This window comes from Mus pahari, chromosome X (genome assembly GCF_900095145.1).
Source record: "Mus pahari chromosome X, PAHARI_EIJ_v1.1, whole genome shotgun sequence".
Classification (NCBI taxonomy): Eukaryota; Metazoa; Chordata; class Mammalia; order Rodentia; family Muridae; genus Mus; species Mus pahari.
This window is the reverse complement of record NC_034613.1, coordinates 139,031,153-139,048,856: the sequence shown is the minus strand read 5'-3', so window position 1 is coordinate 139,048,856 and position 17,704 is coordinate 139,031,153. Positions and strand designations below refer to the sequence as shown.

The 17,704-nt window shown below is 41.6% G+C and overlaps 1 protein-coding gene across 3 annotated transcripts in view; it reads left to right on the top strand.

Moving 5' to 3' along the window:
- Window positions 1–17,704, top strand: part of Cdkl5 (cyclin dependent kinase like 5) — a 188,164-nt gene that overhangs the window by 160,730 nt on the left and 9,730 nt on the right. For 2 of the 3 annotated variants that reach the window (XM_029534145.1, XM_029534143.1), the window contains exons 12-15: window positions 562–1,528; window positions 5,361–5,462; window positions 5,741–5,846; window positions 11,385–11,508. In XM_029534145.1, coding sequence (XP_029390005.1) covers window positions 562–1,528; window positions 5,361–5,462; window positions 5,741–5,846; window positions 11,385–11,508 — 1,299 coding nt within the window. The remainder of the gene's footprint in view (window positions 1–561; window positions 1,529–5,360; window positions 5,463–5,740; window positions 5,847–11,384; window positions 11,509–17,704) is intronic. The other variant, XM_029534144.1, reaches the window with a different exon arrangement.

Genomic DNA, 17,704 nt, shown 5'->3' with positions numbered 1-17,704 from the left:
CCTCCTTCCCTCCTTCCCTCCTTCCCTCCTTCCCTCCCTCCCTCCCTCCCTCCCTTTAATCAAAACACTGCTATTATCTTTTCATCCTTTTATTCCTTCCAACAAAATTCTTCCCAAGTCCTGTGCCTAGCCTAATGCATATAACTATGGTTGCCTTCGTGAACACGTAAGAGGTTATTGAGTGGGAGCAATGTATCAGTGGCTACACCACCAAAGAATATGACTACCTCTCTCTCTGCAACTTTTAAGTGTCTATATAGCTCCCCTGGGAGGGTAGGGCCTTGGGTCTCCTGCATTCAGGATGGAGCATTGATGGGCCCAGTCTTGTGCAGGGAACCACTCCTTCAGTGAAGATAACAACTGTGTCAGATCCGCAGACAACAGCAGCCCTTCCCATTCTCCAGCTCTTAAATTCTTTCCACTCCTTCCTTCCCTGAGCCATGCAGGTGTTTTAAGAATGGTCTCGTTTAGTTTACTGTGGGTTTGCTTATCTGTTTGAAACATTATACTGTTTGCCTCCTATTGAAGGGAACTGATCTGCATCTTTTGTTTTAAACATAGAAATCAATCCACCAAGGGTGCCGCTTTACAGACTCACCACCGATCCAACAGCAAGGACATTCAGAACTTAAGTGTGGGTCTGCCCAGGGCTGAGGAAGGCCTGCCTGCAAGCGAAAGCTTCCTCAATGGAAACCTTGCTGGAGCAACTCTCAGCCCAATGCACACCAAAACCTACCAAGCAAGCACTCAGCCTGGGTCCTCCAGCAAAGATCTCACAAACAACAACATACCACACCTTCTCAGTCCAAAAGAAGCCAAGTCCAAAACAGAGTTTGACTTCAATATTGACACAAAGCCTTCCGAAGGTCCAGGCACAAAGTACCTCAAGTCCAGCACCAGATCTCAGCAGAACAGGCACTCATTCATGGAAAGCTCCCAGAGCAAAGCTGGGACCCTGCAGCCCAGCGAGAAGCAGAGTCGGCACAGCTATATTGACACCATCCCCCAGTCCTCCAGGAGTCCATCCTACAGGACAAAGGCCAAAAGCCATGGGGCGTTGAGTGACTCCAAATCTGTGAGCAACCTTTCAGAAGCCAGAGCCCAAATCACAGAGACTAATACCAGTAGATACTTCCCATCCAGTTGTTTGGACTTGAACTCTCCCACCAGCCCAACCCCCACCAGGCACACTGATACGAGAACTTTGCTCAGCCCTTCTGGTAGGAATAATCGAAATGAGGGCACTCTGGACTCACGGCGAACCACCACCAGACACTCAAAAACCATGGAGGAGTTGAAGCTGCCTGAACACATGGATAGCAGCCATTCGCATTCACTGTCTGCACCTCATGAATCATTTTCTTATGGGCTAGGCTACACCAGCCCCTTCTCCTCTCAGCAGCGGCCTCACAGGCATTCCATGTACGTGACCCGGGACAAAGTGAGAGCGAAAGGCCTTGATGGAAGCTTGAGCATAGGACAAGGGATGGCAGCCCGAGCCAACAGTTTGCAGCTGTTATCACCCCAGGTACCACTTGGCAGTTTGGTCTATCTATCGGCTTATCTTGGGAAAGGGTTACAAGGAATATTGATAAGGTTGCTATACAGTTCTCCCTACGACAATCAGCCTGACTTTCATTGGACAGTGAAGGAAAACACTCTTTGCATTATTTCTGTTAAAAATAGCTGTGTGTGGTGGCACAGACACAGGCATACCTAGCACTTGGGAAGCAGAGACAGGTAGATCTTTGTGGGCTCCAGGCTAGCAAGGGTTACACAGTAAAACCATGTAGTAGTTTAATATTTGTAGTATTTTTAAATGTTCATTTCTGACATATTTTGATGACTGACCATTTACTGAAATTAGCAATATAAACTAGCTCTTACTTATTTCAAAATTTGGGTTGTTTTTGTCTGATCTTCCTAAACCACATTTGTTTAAACTTTTTCTTCCAATACCACACTTTTTTTTATTAATCACTTTACTTGTTTATATTTCAAATGATACCCCCCTTCCCAGTTACCCCTCCATAAATCCCCATCCCTCCTCTCCCTCTCCCCTTTGCCTCTATGAGGGTGCTCCTCCACTCATTCACCACTCCAGCATCCCCCCATGCTGGGGCACCAGGGGCCTCCCCTCCCACTGATGCCAGACAAGGCCATCCTCTACTACACTTGTATATGGAGCTATGAATCCCTCCATGTACACTCGGTGAGTGGGTCAGTCCCCAGTTCTCCAGGTAGTCCAGCCAGTCAATACTCTTCTTCCTATGGGGCTGCAATCCCGTTCAGCTCCTTCGATCTTTCCCCTAACTCCTCCATTAAGGTCCCCGGGCTCAATCCCATGGTTAGCTGTGAGTATCTGCATCTGTATTGGTCAGGTGCTGATAGAAGCTCTCGGGGAACAGCCATACCAGGACCCTATCAGGAAGCACTTCTAATACCATGTATCTTAACTGAATTTAAAGATTTAAAAAAAAATTTTTTGTAAACTAGATAAGTTTAACTTCAGGATAGAGTAAATGATACTTGCCCACCTAGTCTTTCATATTTTAAAAGATTTTTAAAATTATGTACATATCTGTGTCTTAAGAATGAGCATATAAGTATAGGTACCTATAGAGGCCAGAGATATCATATACCTTTGAAGCTAGAGTTATAGGAAGTTGTGAGCTGCCTGACATGGGTTCTAGGAACCAAACGCAGGTCCTCTGCAAGGGCAGTACATGCTTTTAACTGCTGAGTGACCTCTCTGGCCCCTTGGGTTTTTTAATTAAGTATGTATGTATGTATGTATGTATGTATGTATGACATGGGGCAAGGGATGTACATAGACATGCACATGAAAGGATGACTTTGTGCAACTGGCTCTCTCCAGCCATCTTTATGTGGGTTTTAGGGATCTAACTTGGGTTATCAGGTTTGCATGCTAGGAAGTTTACCTGCTAACCTACAAAATCATTAAGGCCTACATTACTGGAGCACTGGCTATGAATAGGCATAGAGAACAGGAAGAGGTCACCGTGAGCAGGAACAGTCTGAAATGGCTTCAGTGCAGCTAACAGCCTGACCTGTGTAGACAGATGAAGAATGAAGCTGGGCTAAGCACCACAAGAAGCCCTGATTAGGAAGATGAAATTAAACTGTCCCTGTCATTTTGAAGTATGTTAACTGAGAGGGGATACTTGGCAACAAATGATTTGTTCTAATTCTGTAAACCTGGACACCAGTAGCCATACAGAGGTGTGCTTGTGTGTTGAAAGAAAGATGGAAGCAATCCTGTCAGTCCAGCATAGGCCCTGTTGGAGGCTCCCAGAGGAGGGAGAGTCTGAGCAGATCCTTATGGGGAGGTTGAGATTTCACTTGGGGAGGAAAGTGAGAACAGCAGGAAAGAGGATTAAAAAGAGGGAAAGTGTTCCAGGAAGACATGATGCTCCATGGGTCCCAACTGGCTGCCCATTGGTGGGATGAAAATGTCAGAGCTGAGCAATTCTCACATGAGCTGAGGAGAGTATTCAGGATTGTATGCCAGTATGAAACCAGAGTGGATCCCGAGGACTGTGCAGTAGACACAACCAGACTTCCCAGTTGCACAGTTGCAGGATTTCTTTCCTAGAGTTTCTTTCCTAAGAGATCCTTTTTTTGGAATTGGGATGGGGATTTTTAAGCTCCGTAATTCAACATTATCCCTCTCTGTTGAGACTCAGAGGAGATAGGTAATCTGCCCAACTTTCCCCAGCTGCTAGTTTAATGTAGAACTGGGATTCTGAGGCAATCTACAGATCCCCAAGTATAAAATGGTGGCAAGATAGCCTGGTCCCCGGTTAAAGGTGGGGCAGGAGGTATTTACAGGGGCTTTAAATGAAGTTAAGGAATGGTTGGAAGGAGTCCTGAGAACTCAGTATAGAGATAAGAGAACCCAGAGTGTCTAGAAACATCTCTAGGGCCTGCCCACTGCCTGTAGAAGAGAGTTGGAGATCAAAACCAAGCAGATTGTTGTTGGCTTTGAGGCAAGTGTTAAACAAAAGAAAAACAAAAGGCAGCCTCCCTTGGAAAATGGACAAATGACTTGCTCTCAGAGAATTCAGAAAATAAATATCTCTGAACACTGTAGTCCTAAACTAATTATAAACAATTACTGGGGCTTAGCACATATCCAGCTGTTAACTTCAGTCCAGTTCAGGAGGTGCAACACAGAGTCTTAAGAAAGGCCACAATTAAAGGCTAGAAGGTGGCTGGGGAGGCTTGAAAGAGTTGTGAGTAATCCATGGTGCTCATTCTCATGGGAAGCATTGTAGCCACTTTCAAAAACATGGGACCGCTCACTGGGTTGAGTTTAAATGTAAATAACTCATTTCCTTTAAAAAAAAAATCTTGCTCTGGGCCTTTGTCAACAATACAGGTTTAAAGAAGAAAGGCTGCACCAAATTGATTTCTTTCCAAAATTCTCTAAATAATGGTGGTGGGGAGGAAGGTGGCGGGATACCAGGTCTTATTTGAGTTTTTAAATTAAATCATTTTATGTATATCACCTAGGCTTGAGATAATACATTTTGGGTATAATGTGTAGCTGCTGAAAGCAGCCAGCTCCTTCTAATTGTGTTCCTTACCCCTCCTGGCCCAGGGTAGCAAATGTGATCTCTTTTTTCTCCCTTGGACACTGTTAAGGACCCACTGCTGTGCTGAGGTGATGACTCAGCCTACTTGAGGGGGATCTAGGTAGCGGGAGCATCTCTAGATCTAAGCACCATCATGACCATACCGAGGAGATGCATTGAGCAGATGAGCTACTGGCCTGGAGAAGATGAAGAGAGCAAGAAGCACCATAGACTAGAGGAGTTGGGGACTCTTAAGACAAAAATCATTAACAGGGATTATTCTATTCCTCTTTGCATTCACAAAACATGTATTTCCATCTGCATCTGCTGTGTAAGCCTTCTGGAAAAAATGCTTTTGTCTCTGCATATTTCCTTTCAGAGAGCTCAGCCTAAAAATCTGTAAGAGCACTTTTGGATTGACTAATAGAATCTCTAAGCATAGTGCTGCTTAGAGCTGTTACTGTCTAGATAGAAAGGTGATTTCTTTTGTTGTTTTAAATAATTAATTGAACTATTTTCAGACTAATGTAGTCCTTACTGGCCTTAACTTTAATGAGAATCTCGCTATGTGTTAAAATTTGTGGGCCTTATTTTACATTCATCAGCTACTTTTATTCTTTTATGGAATGAGTTATGTTGAAGTCATCCCATGATTTTTATTTTAGCTGGTTAAGGTCCTAGCTGTATTAAATGAAGACAGTGATGAATTTTCATCCCCAGAGACAGGAAGTTTCTGTGAATCTGTCTGAATTTGACTTGCAGCCTGGAGAACAGCTCCCTCCAGAGATGACTGTGGCAAGACCTTCTGTAAAAGAGTCCTCCCGAGAAGGCGCCTCTTCATTCCACACCCGTCAGAAGTCTGAGGTCTGGGCTCTTCCGAGTTGCTACATCTTATAGTGTGGTCTGTAAGGACCTTTCACTTGGCAGCATTACAACCTGGCTTTTAAACTTTCTCCATACCCAATCTCCCATAAATTAATTGAACTGACTTAGAAAATAAGTACTTTTATTTGTAACATAAGCCTGAGTTTTCCTTTAAAAGATCAAAAAAAAAAAAAATTAGGCACTGGCTGGGCTTTATTGTAAGCTGCACTTATTATCAAGCCATGATTTAACTTTCATAACCTTGTTTCCTGCCTCAGGGTGGAGTATACCATGACCCACACTCTGATGACGGCACGGGTCCCAAAGAAAATCGACATCTGTACAATGACCCTGTCCCAAGGAGAGTTGGCAGCTTTTATAGAGGTAAGCCACTCCCACCCCTGTGTTTGCTACTGAGTCTGTCTCCTTTCCTTGTCCACCACTATTTCTTCATTGCTCCAGCGGACCTCAGACCAACAGCATTGCCTGCGTTCCCATAATCTGGCACTTCTCCTTGCCCCTAGTCACCATTGTCATTTCTTCCCTTTTCTCTTCTGGCTGGGACCCTGATTAGTCTCTGTCTCCAAGACACTCATCCAAACAATCCTCAGAATGATCCTGAAGCTAGATATTGACCATGCCATTCATTTGATATTTACCTATGCCACTTTGTGCCCGGAACAGTTTAGCCTATAAAAACTGTGGCTACATGATAGCTATGAAGACAGATCTACACCAAATTATAAACATCCATAAAACATGAGAATTTTTAAAATTATATGTATCTATTTTCAGGCTGTGGATACACAGGCCATGATATACCAGTAGAGGTCAGAGAATAGCTTATAGGACTCAGTTCTTTTTGTCTACAGTGTAGGTCCAGGAGATCAGTCTCAGGCCATGATACCTGATGGCAATCTTCCCCTTAATGAGCTATATGAATGGAGATATAGATAGATAGATAGATATAGATATAGATATAGATATAGATGTGTGTGTGTATCTGTGTGTATATGTGTGTATACATGTTTGTGTGTGTGTGTGTGTGTGTGTGTGTGTGTGTGTGTGTGTGTGTGTGTGTATAATTTTTGTTTTGGAACAACATCTCACTGTGTAGACCTAGGCTGGTCTAGAACTACAGGTGTAGACTAAACTGGCCAAAAACTTTAAAATAGTTACCTATCTCTGCCTCCTGAGTGTTGTGTGTAAAGGTGTGTGCCAACACACCCAGTTTGAGATTTTAAAAAATATTTTGATTATGTATTTCTATTGTGTGAACATTATTCATGGCAATGTGACATTATAATACCAAAAATTCAGGCATGCCTAGAATATGTTAGTAGATAAGACAGATAAAAATATCCACCCTCATTCTTGCCTTTACAAAGGAGATTGCCAGCAAGTATAATAATTCTCTAGAGCAGTCAGATAATGGTACTACAGGAGAAAGAAATAGAGCAGGCATCCATTGCCCCAGTACATTGTCCACAATTATACCCCAATACCTTAGCTCTAACTTGTTGATAGGCCTTTGAATGCTTGATAACAGAGTAAAGTCTAAATTCCGTGCGATGACATTCCAGGCTGTTTATGATTGAATCCTTGTGGTCCACTCTGTCTGTTCCCCACCCACCTCTACCCACAAGTCTCAAGCACACCTGGCTCTTTCATGGCCTAGAACACACTGCTTTCCTGATGGCTCCAGTTGTTTTCGTGTGATAGTTTTTCCTGTCCTACACCAGAAGTATCTCTCTTCTCTGTTCTATTCAATGGCACCTTGTCATTGTCCCTGATACAACACAGACCACATTGCACTGGTTCTAGTGTTTCTCTGCAAGGTTTTTGAGCATCTTGACTCTCTTGAGTTCGAAGAATGAAGATGGAGATCAGTGATAGAGTGTCTGCCTGGCGTGTGTGAAACCTTGGTTTTGATCCTGAAAGAGAGAGATGGAGGAAAGGAAAGAGAGAGGCAGGAACTGGCTGACACAGCTTCATAGATAGTTATTAATTGAATTAAAGAAAACTTTCAAGAGTAGTTTAAAAATAGACTTTATTGTTGAACAGATGACTAGAACATGTTTTTTGGGTTTTGTTAATTTAGCAGAGAGCTATTAAAGAAAGACAACCCTTTGAGGTTGCACCTGATGGTAAAGTGCCAAATATTTGAGAATCCCGGTGCTTTGGTGGCGACATGAACAGGAGGCTCGGGTATATAAAGTCCATAAGACTTAGCACGGCCTTGACTTGTATGTCCACATTGCCTGACTTCCTGCTCTTTCTGGTGTTACAGACAGCTGGAGAAGTTCAATCAGTGTCAGAAGGGACACAAAATACTGTTTGGTAATTAAAATTATGAATCTGAGCTAAATAAATGCCAACAAGTGTTATTTGGGAAGAGATGTGCATTGAATAATTAGGCTACTATGTGGTCTCTCCCACCTCTACCTTTAGAAAAGGTCTAAGCATCAAATATGCTTCTTAATGACTCCCACCCAATTCCATGGTAACTGTAGATTTTTATAAGGCTAAACTTATTTTTATTCATCGTGTGTGTGTGTGTGTGTGTGTGTGTGTGTGTGTGTGTGTGTATGAATGAATGAGTGGTCTGTTTTAATGCACACCAGAAGAGGGATCCCATAACAGATGGTTGTGAGCCACAATCTGGTTGCTGAAAATAAACTCTGGACCTCTGAGCCATCTCTCTAGCCCAAGGCTAAACTTTTAATTCAGACTAACATTAATTAGTTTTCTTGTCTTGTGCATGAGTAAAAACATCTTCAGTGTATGTTTTTCTTTTAAAATCATCTGTACTTTGTTGTTTGTACATATGATTGGAGAAAATATCCTTCTTTTTGGAAAAGGGTCTATCCATGTAGACCAGGTTAGCCTCCAGCTGACTGGTATCCTCCTGTTTCTATATTTCAATGCTAGAATTCTAGGTGTGTGCTATCATTCCCATTAGAGGAATGTTTTAATATAAGATGGAAGTGGAGTTTTAAATTAACAAAATAGTCCTTTGGTTACACTATTTGGGTTACAAATAGATTGAATTGGTTACTATGGGGAAAACATTCCCTCTATCTATTTTATAATCTACTTTGAGATTTGGCAAGTAGAACATTTTAACTTTTAAAAATTCAGTAATAGAAAGGAAAGTTTAAACTAAATGAAACACTTGGAGACATCTGTCATTCCAATGATAGTGCTAAGTCCTAGAGAAAAAGAGTGGTTTTTTAAAACTGACAAATGTTTCCAGATATATCTGGAGAGATGTTTCTAGAATAGGTTCATTCTATTATTTTTTATCCAGGTTTCTTATCCAGAGGCAAGTGAGTTGGTGTCATTTTTGTTGTTGTGTTGTGGTTTTAATTTTATGTTTGAGATATAATTGCATTTCTTCCTCCCCTTTTCCTCCCTCCAGAGTCTCCTGTATGCCCCCACCTTGCTCCCATTCAAATTCATGGTTTCTTTTTTTCACTAATTTTTATTGCATACATATATGTGTATTTACATATCTATTCCTATCTATAACCTTCTCGCTCCATATGTGATTGTATGTGTTTTGGGGGCTGATCTTTCAGCACCTCCCCTGCTCCCAGCTTTCCTCAGTTGCCTATCGTGCTTTGTGGAGGTTGAGGCCTCCTGGGTTTTTTCCCTGTCCACTTTGACATATCCTTTGGTATTATCCTTGTTCAACTCATGTTTGTGAATGTTGCTAAGACTTTATGGGTGTAGCTTCTTATATTCCTAGGGGACACAGTCTCAGAGCAGATTTCCTGATTCTTTAGCTCTTAAAATCTGTTCACTCTTTCCCTCTTCCACAATGTTCCCTGAGCATTAGGTACAGGAGTGTATTATAGGTGTATCCATTAGGACTAGGCAGCACAACTCTGTATTTTGATTAGATGTTGTTTCCTGTAATGGTCTTCATGTATTGTTGAGGAGTGAAGACTAACTATACTTACCTATAGGTATAAGGACAAATGTTTATAGATTGTTGTTAGGGGTCAGGATGAGGGTATAAGGACAAATGTTTATAGATTGTTGTTAGGGGTCAGGATGAGGGTATAAGGACAAATGTTTATAGATTGTTGTTAGGGGTCAGGATGACTTAGTAAATTAGTGGTTGTGGGCTCTCCTCCAAGAACCATGATTTCACTAGCACTGAGTAGTTAGCTAGGTTTCTAGTACCAGGCATGGTTTCCCCTCTCATTGAGCAGGTCTTCAGTGTAATTAGAAAGCTGTTGGCTACTGGCAAGGTATAAATGTCACTGCTGCACCCTTGGAATTATTGTGCCTGGTCACTGATGTGGTTCCATCGGCATTGTAGCTGGGTAGTTGTCTTAGTTGGGGTTTTACTGCTGTGAAGAGACACCATGATCACAGCAACTCTCATAAAGGACAACATTTCATTGGAGCTAGATTACAGTTCAAACATTTAGTCCATTTATGGTCATGGCTGGAAGGATGGTCGCACACAGACTGACATGGTACTGGAGAGGTAGCTGAGAGTTCTACATCCAAATCAGCAGGCAACAGGAAGAGAGAGAAACTTGGCCTGGCTTGAGCATCTGAAAAACCTCAAAACCTTACCCCCCCCCACCGTGACACAGCTCCTCCAACAAAAATAGTGCCTCCTAATAGTGCCACTCCCTGGTGACCAAGCATTCCAATTTATGAGTCTGGGGGGTGGGGCATGCTTATTCAAAACCTCCACAGTAGGACCGTTGATGCCTCCCATCTTTGGAAATTTGCATGGCACCTTCTGGCACCATGAAAGTGAGTCCTCAGGGAGGGGGCATGTAGGGCAGTTCCAGTTCAGGGATCTCTGGGCCCTCTAGAGCAAACAGGAAATTAAAATGGGATCATTGCCAAGATAAGGGGTTAAGGAACAGTAGAGAGGGGAATATCAGGGGATAAGTGATCTGATCAGAGAAATGTGAAAGGAGGGGAGGGGAGGTAAGTACAGAAGCAGGTGGGAGGTGGATTAAATAACATTAAGAATGTCTGAGAAGTGACAAGTAATCATACTATTAACTGTTTACCTAAAAAACACTAACAGAGATACAATTCTGTGTATGAATATGTAGGTTTTGTTTCAACATCAGTATAAGACATCTTATACTATAACCCAGTGAGGATGACCTAGAACTCACTCTAACATAGTCTGTCCTTGATCTCATTCAGTGCTCCCACCTGAGCCTCTTGAACAGTGGAATTATATCTAGCAAGCTCTTCTTGCTTGGTGTCACTGATCTTGATATACAATGTACATATTACCTTTGTGGTTTGTACAGTGGCCAAGTTGAGAAATTGATGAAAACATGGTTGCCCCTTCCCCCAAAGCAGAATCACTCAATACGTCATAGTCTATATTTCTGTTCATTTTTGCTCTGAGAATGTATAGAAAATTAATATTTTGTGCAAATGGCCAAATTTCCTTACAGTTTAAAGATCTAAGTGGCACACCCTTACATTGCCAAGTCTTAAACTGTAATTTGGGTGTTCCAATACACATATTGTTAAGTATGCTATTGAACTAAGAATGGATTTTGCATAGTTAAACCTGTAATGAGAAAGCCTCGACTTCAAAGAATGCCAAAAACATGGTATTTGGGGGTGGCTGCTACAGTAGTCATATTTTCAATGATGTCCAATCTAAAAATGTCCTCAAATATTCTGGAGCACATCAGCTGATATCCCAGGTTCTGTTTTGAAATCTTTATTACTTACCCTTGTACTTACCCATGTAAGCGGTTGAGGAGGGAAATTTGCCTGGACCACCTCCATACACAGGAAACAAAAGTTCTGGAAAGGCAGAGGAATATTTTTGTTTGTGTCCAAGAAATGCAGTGGAATAATATCAGAACTACTTCAAGCAACAAAGTACTTCAATAATGTTTTTTTTTCTCTTTCATTTAGTGCCATCTCCACGACCAGACAATTCTTTCCATGAAAATAATGTGTCCACTCGAGTTTCTTCTCTGCCATCTGATAGCAGTTCTGGTACAAATCATTCAAAAAGACAACCAGGATTTGATCCGTGGTGAGTGTTTTGGTTTGCTAAGTGTAGATTTGGGAATTGAAATATGTGCAGGGAACGTTGTAGTGTTCTTTTCCCCACTGGGGCTGTTCTTTAAGAATAAGGAAAAACATGCTATGTTGGAGGGTTTTGTAACTTTTTTTCAAGGTCAGAATTTATATTAAATAACATGTAAAAGAAAAACTAGCAGAAAAGTCTTTCATCATATTCATTCTTTCTTTTATTGACGGTGAACTTGGTCCTGACCCTTCTCATAGTTGCCCTTTGAGGGAGGAGTTACTCCCATTCCATACACAATGAAGCTTGAAAGTTACAGGGTGTACCTGGTGCTGAACACCTGTAACATGGAGCAGGGATACAGGACACTAGCACTTCCCTCTAGAATTGTTAGGATTTTAAGTGATATAATATTTAAAAGGCACATAAAATGGTACCTGGCACTGTAATGGCTCATTGTGTTAGTAGCTATGGTTATTATATTTATGTTTCCATGGTTTGTTGACCATTTTGCTTTTAACTTTGCTCATAAACTTCCATACCTCTTTGTAACTGTGTTTTCCTCCCTAGTGTGTAGAAAACATAAGAAAACAGACTTAGCTTTTGTTGGTTTTCAGTGTTGACCATTTTCAGTTGTGGCTTGGGCAAGCCCTGAGAATAATGTCAAAGTGTCAAATACAGATGCATAGGAAGGACAGTTTTCTCTTGGTTGTTTGCATAACACAGTGGGAACAATCTAAAACAGTATCAATTTGAGACTAGTATAATCCATTGAAAATTAGGTTAGTCAGATAAAAATTAAATGAAAGTATGAACTGGTCGGCATGGTGGTACTGGACTATAATTCCAGCATTTGGGAGACTGAGACAGGAGGATTGCCAGTTCAAAGCTAGCCTGAGAAATGTAGTGAGATTCTATCTCAATGCCTTGCCCAGGGAGTGGGGGGGTACAGAAGAAGGATAGACATCGTTAGCATGGTGGTGTTTCTGGGGGTGGTGGTGCATGTTTTAGGGGGTTGATTTAGTTTGGTTGTGGGGACTGAATGTAGGGTCTAGTATATAATCACCATGTGTTCTAATCTCTCTGAATAAAACTTTAGATGAGTGTGTGTGTGTGTGTGTGTGTGTGTGTGTGTGTGTGTCCGTCCATGAAATTGGTTGTTTTCAAAACAATCAAAAGTACAGTTGGGCTGTTCATCTTTGGCTAAGACATCATCAAGTCATCCTTGTTCTAATGTTGCTATTATGTGGTTTAAGAAGGTTCCAGAATCCCTAGCTATAAATGGGCTCTCTTCTTTTATTCTCTACGCCCCCATTATGTTTCTATGGTGTATCTTCTTGATGTATCACATCTAACACCATTTAATCTTTAATTAACCTTGACTCATCTTGATTTGTTTCTTGACCAAGATCTTTGTTTTGCCATATTCTTTATATCTAAGAGAACTATGCATTTGCTAACACAAACATAAAAGTCTTATTAGAGACCCATGGTAGATTCTGTAATAGTACCACTTTACATTTCTTTGGGGAAGGGAATATTTGTACACTGTACATATTTTCTGCAATGGAAAGATCAAGTTGCAATATCATATTTAAAACCAATAAATAGCTATTGTAGTTTAACACCCAGAGCTGTTATTCTGGCCATCTTAGTTGTCTTGAATCCACCTAAGAAACTGGAGATAAGCCAAAATATTTCAGAACAAGAAAAATAGACTTAATACAGCCAAACTCATCCTTTACTAATAGGGTCCTCACTTGTAAGCTTGTAAGCTATTTATTCCTCCTAGTGTCCAGTTTTAGTGGGTTAGTACTGAGGTCGTTAGGATGAGATATGGTTCCAGCCCACAGCACAGTGTCCAGAGGGGACGAGGATCATAGGCAATAGCTATGGAGCAAAGCATGTGTGTGGTTTATCTTTTCACAGACCTGTGAAAATTCCATGCATCAATTTAGATAGGTATCAGTTTAGAGTGTGTGTCTATAAAATGAATAGCAATTCCTTTACAATAAATAAACAAATGTCAAAGTATGGAACTAGTTTAGAAAAACTGCCATCAAAATTGGACTAAAAATGGAGGAAAGGACTCTGAAACTCATTTGAATAATGAGGTTTTTTTTCAGTGTTATGAATATATTGTGTCCATTACAGCTTGTCAGTCTGTCTTGCAGTTTTTTCATAGAATCCTTCACTGACTTTGTTAGTTATAGCCAGGGAGGGATGAGGCAGGGGAATGGCAGCGCAGTGCCCACCACCCTTCCCAGGCACACTCCATGCTGCTCCCAGAGGGATTGTGCTAAAGTTCAAGAGGCTATCTGTACAGTCCCACCCCATTGCTCTTCATCGTGAGCCTGGGAGCAGTTTTGAGTGAGAGGCCAGGCTCTTTGGTTGATTTTTCTCTTCATCTCTAATACCTAATATGATACTCAGTAAATGCTGTAAGTCGGTTTTCTTTTTTTTTTTTTTTTTTCATTTCTTCCTTCCTTGATTACAGTGAGTCTTTGAACTTCCCTCATTCTTCTTGACTCCCTTGGGAAGAGTTGTTAGTCTAGATGACAGGAGTCACAATTTTGTGTGAGACCCTGCCTATTTATCCTTTATCTAGAAGTGTATCTGTCCTCCCTCAACCTTGTAGTCATACTATTTTGATCAATGCTGTTCCCCAAGGTGATGGGCTGGGTCACACTAGATGCATAACTCTTCTCAAAGCTTCCCTCTCTGAAATTTATGTGACACTCAAAGCTTGCCCACTATACCAGGTGAAATTATAGAAGCCATAAATCCACATAGGGCAATAGTTGTCACACACATGCCTGGTGGTCTCAATGCTGCATGTTCAAGGCTCCTCCTTCCTTTGTGTAACACATAGCTTTTCAAGTACCTAAGTTCCAGGCAGCTGCTCTCTCTCCCTTTCTCTTTCCAGGCTTTTTTCTCTTCGTGTTTTCCATGTGTGTTTCTGTGTAGCTCTGCTTAGTTCTTTCCTTGTGTCTCCCCTTCTTTGTTCAGGCTTGCTTTCTTCTGTCTTTTTTTGGGGGGTGGGGGGTGAGGCAGGGTTTCTCTGTATAGCCCTGACTGTCCTGTAACTCACTCTGGAGACCAGGCTGGCCTTGAACTCAAATCCACCTCCCAAGTGCTGGGATTAAAGGCATGTGCCACCACTGCCCAGCTCTTCTGTCTTTTATGATGCAAACATACTCATAATTTCTTTCCCCTTTCCTTTTGGCCCCTAGACTCTTTCCCTGCCTACATCTCAACCCTGCAACCTGGTCTGCTTCAGCTTGGAAACATTGACCTCAGTCATTGCTCCTGCCCCACCTAGACTGTAGTTTCTCCAGTGCCTTAAAGACCCTAGAGAGGGTCTTTGATCCTTCATCTTCCCTGTTTCCCAGGACCAACTCTGCATTGGCAAATGCCGAACTGTTCTCCTGCCCACCCCCCTTCTGACCTTCCACTTCTCCAGCCTCTACCTCATCCTTGTGGAACTTCTATCTTCCCAGGCAGAATTCTGCTTCCTCCTAGGAGTGGTGTCCCCTTCTTTCCTTTCCTGCCAGCACTAAAATTCTGCTCTAATGCCAGTTTGACTTCTAACGCCCCCCCCCACGCCCTTGACTGCATTCATGAAGCTATGAAGGTCATATTTTCCCCAGCAGTACAGCACTGCACCTACAGACTTGTAACTTGCCACCCTCCCATTTGCACCCATGCAACCACATCTGAAGCTTCGAGCTTTCAAAGTGATGAAGGCACCGCTCTGGGTTCACAGTCTGAATCACAGAACATGCACTTCAGAACTCCAAACTTAAGTGGTGCTTAACCAGCAAACTCTCATGGATTTCAAGAATGCCTGGGGTGCTCCTGGGCACTGGGGAACACAGATGTATGCTATCATGTCAGGTTTATGTGGGATTGAGGTCAGAGGCTTTGTGCTTGCCACCAGCCGAGTTTCATCAGCACCAACTATATCCCTAACCCCAAAGTACTCTGGGCTGTATAACACCTTATTGATGACCTATAGCATACTATTGGTATGTGTTCTCAAAAATTAAAAAGAATATCAGAAATTCTACTACCTAGATAGAGCTTGTAAGGGTTTTTTGGGGGTGGGGTGAGGGTTCTATTTTGAGAAGAGGTAAAATTTAAAACAAGAATATCAATAATTCTACTACCTAGATAGAGCTTTTAAGGTTTTTTTTTTGGGGGGGGGTGGAGGTTCCTTTTTGAGAAGTGGTAATCTACCCACTGTTAACCACTGTTCTCCAACACGTGTGCTAAAGCGATCCTCCCACTATAGTCACATACCTAGGACTACAAGCATATGCCATGAGGCTTGGCTTATTTTTTCCCCCTAGTGAAACCCAGGGTCTTGTCAATATTGTACAAGTGCCCTCCCACTGAGCTGTATCTCCAGCCAAGATTTCTATTGCAATTTCTTCCTGCATTTTTAAAAAGTGAATGTAGCAGCTGGAGGAATGGCTCAGGAGTTAAGAGCACTCATTGTTCCTACAAAGGATCCAGGTTTGGTTCCCAGTACAAATAGTGACTCACAACCATCTATAACCCCAGTTCCAAGGAATCCCACACCTTCAGTTCTGACCTCCATGGGCTCCAGGCATACAAGTGGTGCACACACACAGACTAATTGCTAAAACATAAGATAAATAAATCTTTAAAAAAATGAATATTAAAAGTGCATTGTATAACCTATATGCCTTCTTGCCATATAGTTGGATTTATCTGGTATGAAAAAAACTTGAAATGATTATATTTTTACTTAATACTATAGTTTATTCTTTTATGTCAGTGGATATTCTTTGAAGCTGTAATTTATTTTTAATAGCTTCATTGTGTTTTCTGCCGTGCAACCAATAATGGTTTATTTAGAATTTTTCTGGCTTACATATTTTAATGAAAAAAGCTGGGTGCTGCTTTGTTCATATTTTCTTAGATATTATAATCACTTCATTGCTATTTGGTATTCTGAAACCATAAATATAAATTAACTGTTACTTTTAATGATTCTACCACTTTTACTTTTAGGGAATATGTAAATATGTGAGGTTTTTTTTCAAGAATAATAGCAGTTGAGTTGCTTTTTAAAGAGTGTAAGACCTAAGCCAAGGTGTCCCCCAACCCCTCTTTTTTTTTTTTTTTTTTTTTTAAAGTGGGGTTTTGTTTCACGATCAGTCTTGGAAGATAACCTGAGTGGCCTTCAACTCAAACATTCTGTGTCAGCCTCCTGAGTGCTGGGATTACAGGCATATGCCACCACACCTGGCTTATTTTCTATTTTGAACATCCTCTCTTTTTATTAAAATACCTAGTGTTATCTGTAGTATTGGTCTTTTAAATGTTTTATTCTATTTATTCGTCTTTCATTTATTACATCCTAAATGCAGTTTGCTTTCCTGCCAACCCTTCCTCCAAACTCCACCCTTCCCCCCCCCAATTCATTCCTGTTTCGTTTCTCTTCAGAAAAGGACAGACCTCCCATGGATATCAAACAAATTTGACATATTAAGTTGCAGTCAAGACTAGGCATGTTGTATCAATCTTTCTTTCTTTTCTAAATTTTAAAATTACTTTTTTTTTTTTTTTTGGTTTTTCGAGACAGGGTTTCTCTGTGTAGCCCTGGCTGTCCTGGAACTCACTTTGTAGACCAGGCTGGCCTCAAACTCAGAAATCTCCCTGCCTCTGCCTCCGAGTGCTGGGATTAAAGGCATGCACCACCACACCCGGCCTTACATTTATTTTTTATTTATTCTTTTTACATCCCAATCACTGTCTCCCCTCCCAGTCTTCCCTCCCATAGTCTTTCCTCCCAAACTCCCTCTCCTTCTCTGAGATAGAGTAGAAGCCCCCCTAGATATCTCCATACCCTCGGAAGCTCTCAGAGACTGAACCACTAACCAAAGAACATACGTGGGCTGGACCTAAGCCCTCTGCACATATGTAGCAGATGTGAAGCTTGACCTTCATGTGGGTTCTGAACAACTGGAGCAGAGGTGATACCAAAAGCTGTTCCCTATGTGTGGAATATGTTCTACCAGCTGGGCTGCCTTGTCTAGCCTCTGTGGGAGAGGAAGCACCTAGTCTTGCAGAGACTTGATGTGCTAGCAATCTTAATGTCAGTATTTTCAGCTAGAATGATTCTTTAACACACACACACACACACACACACACACACACCTTGAGCATACTG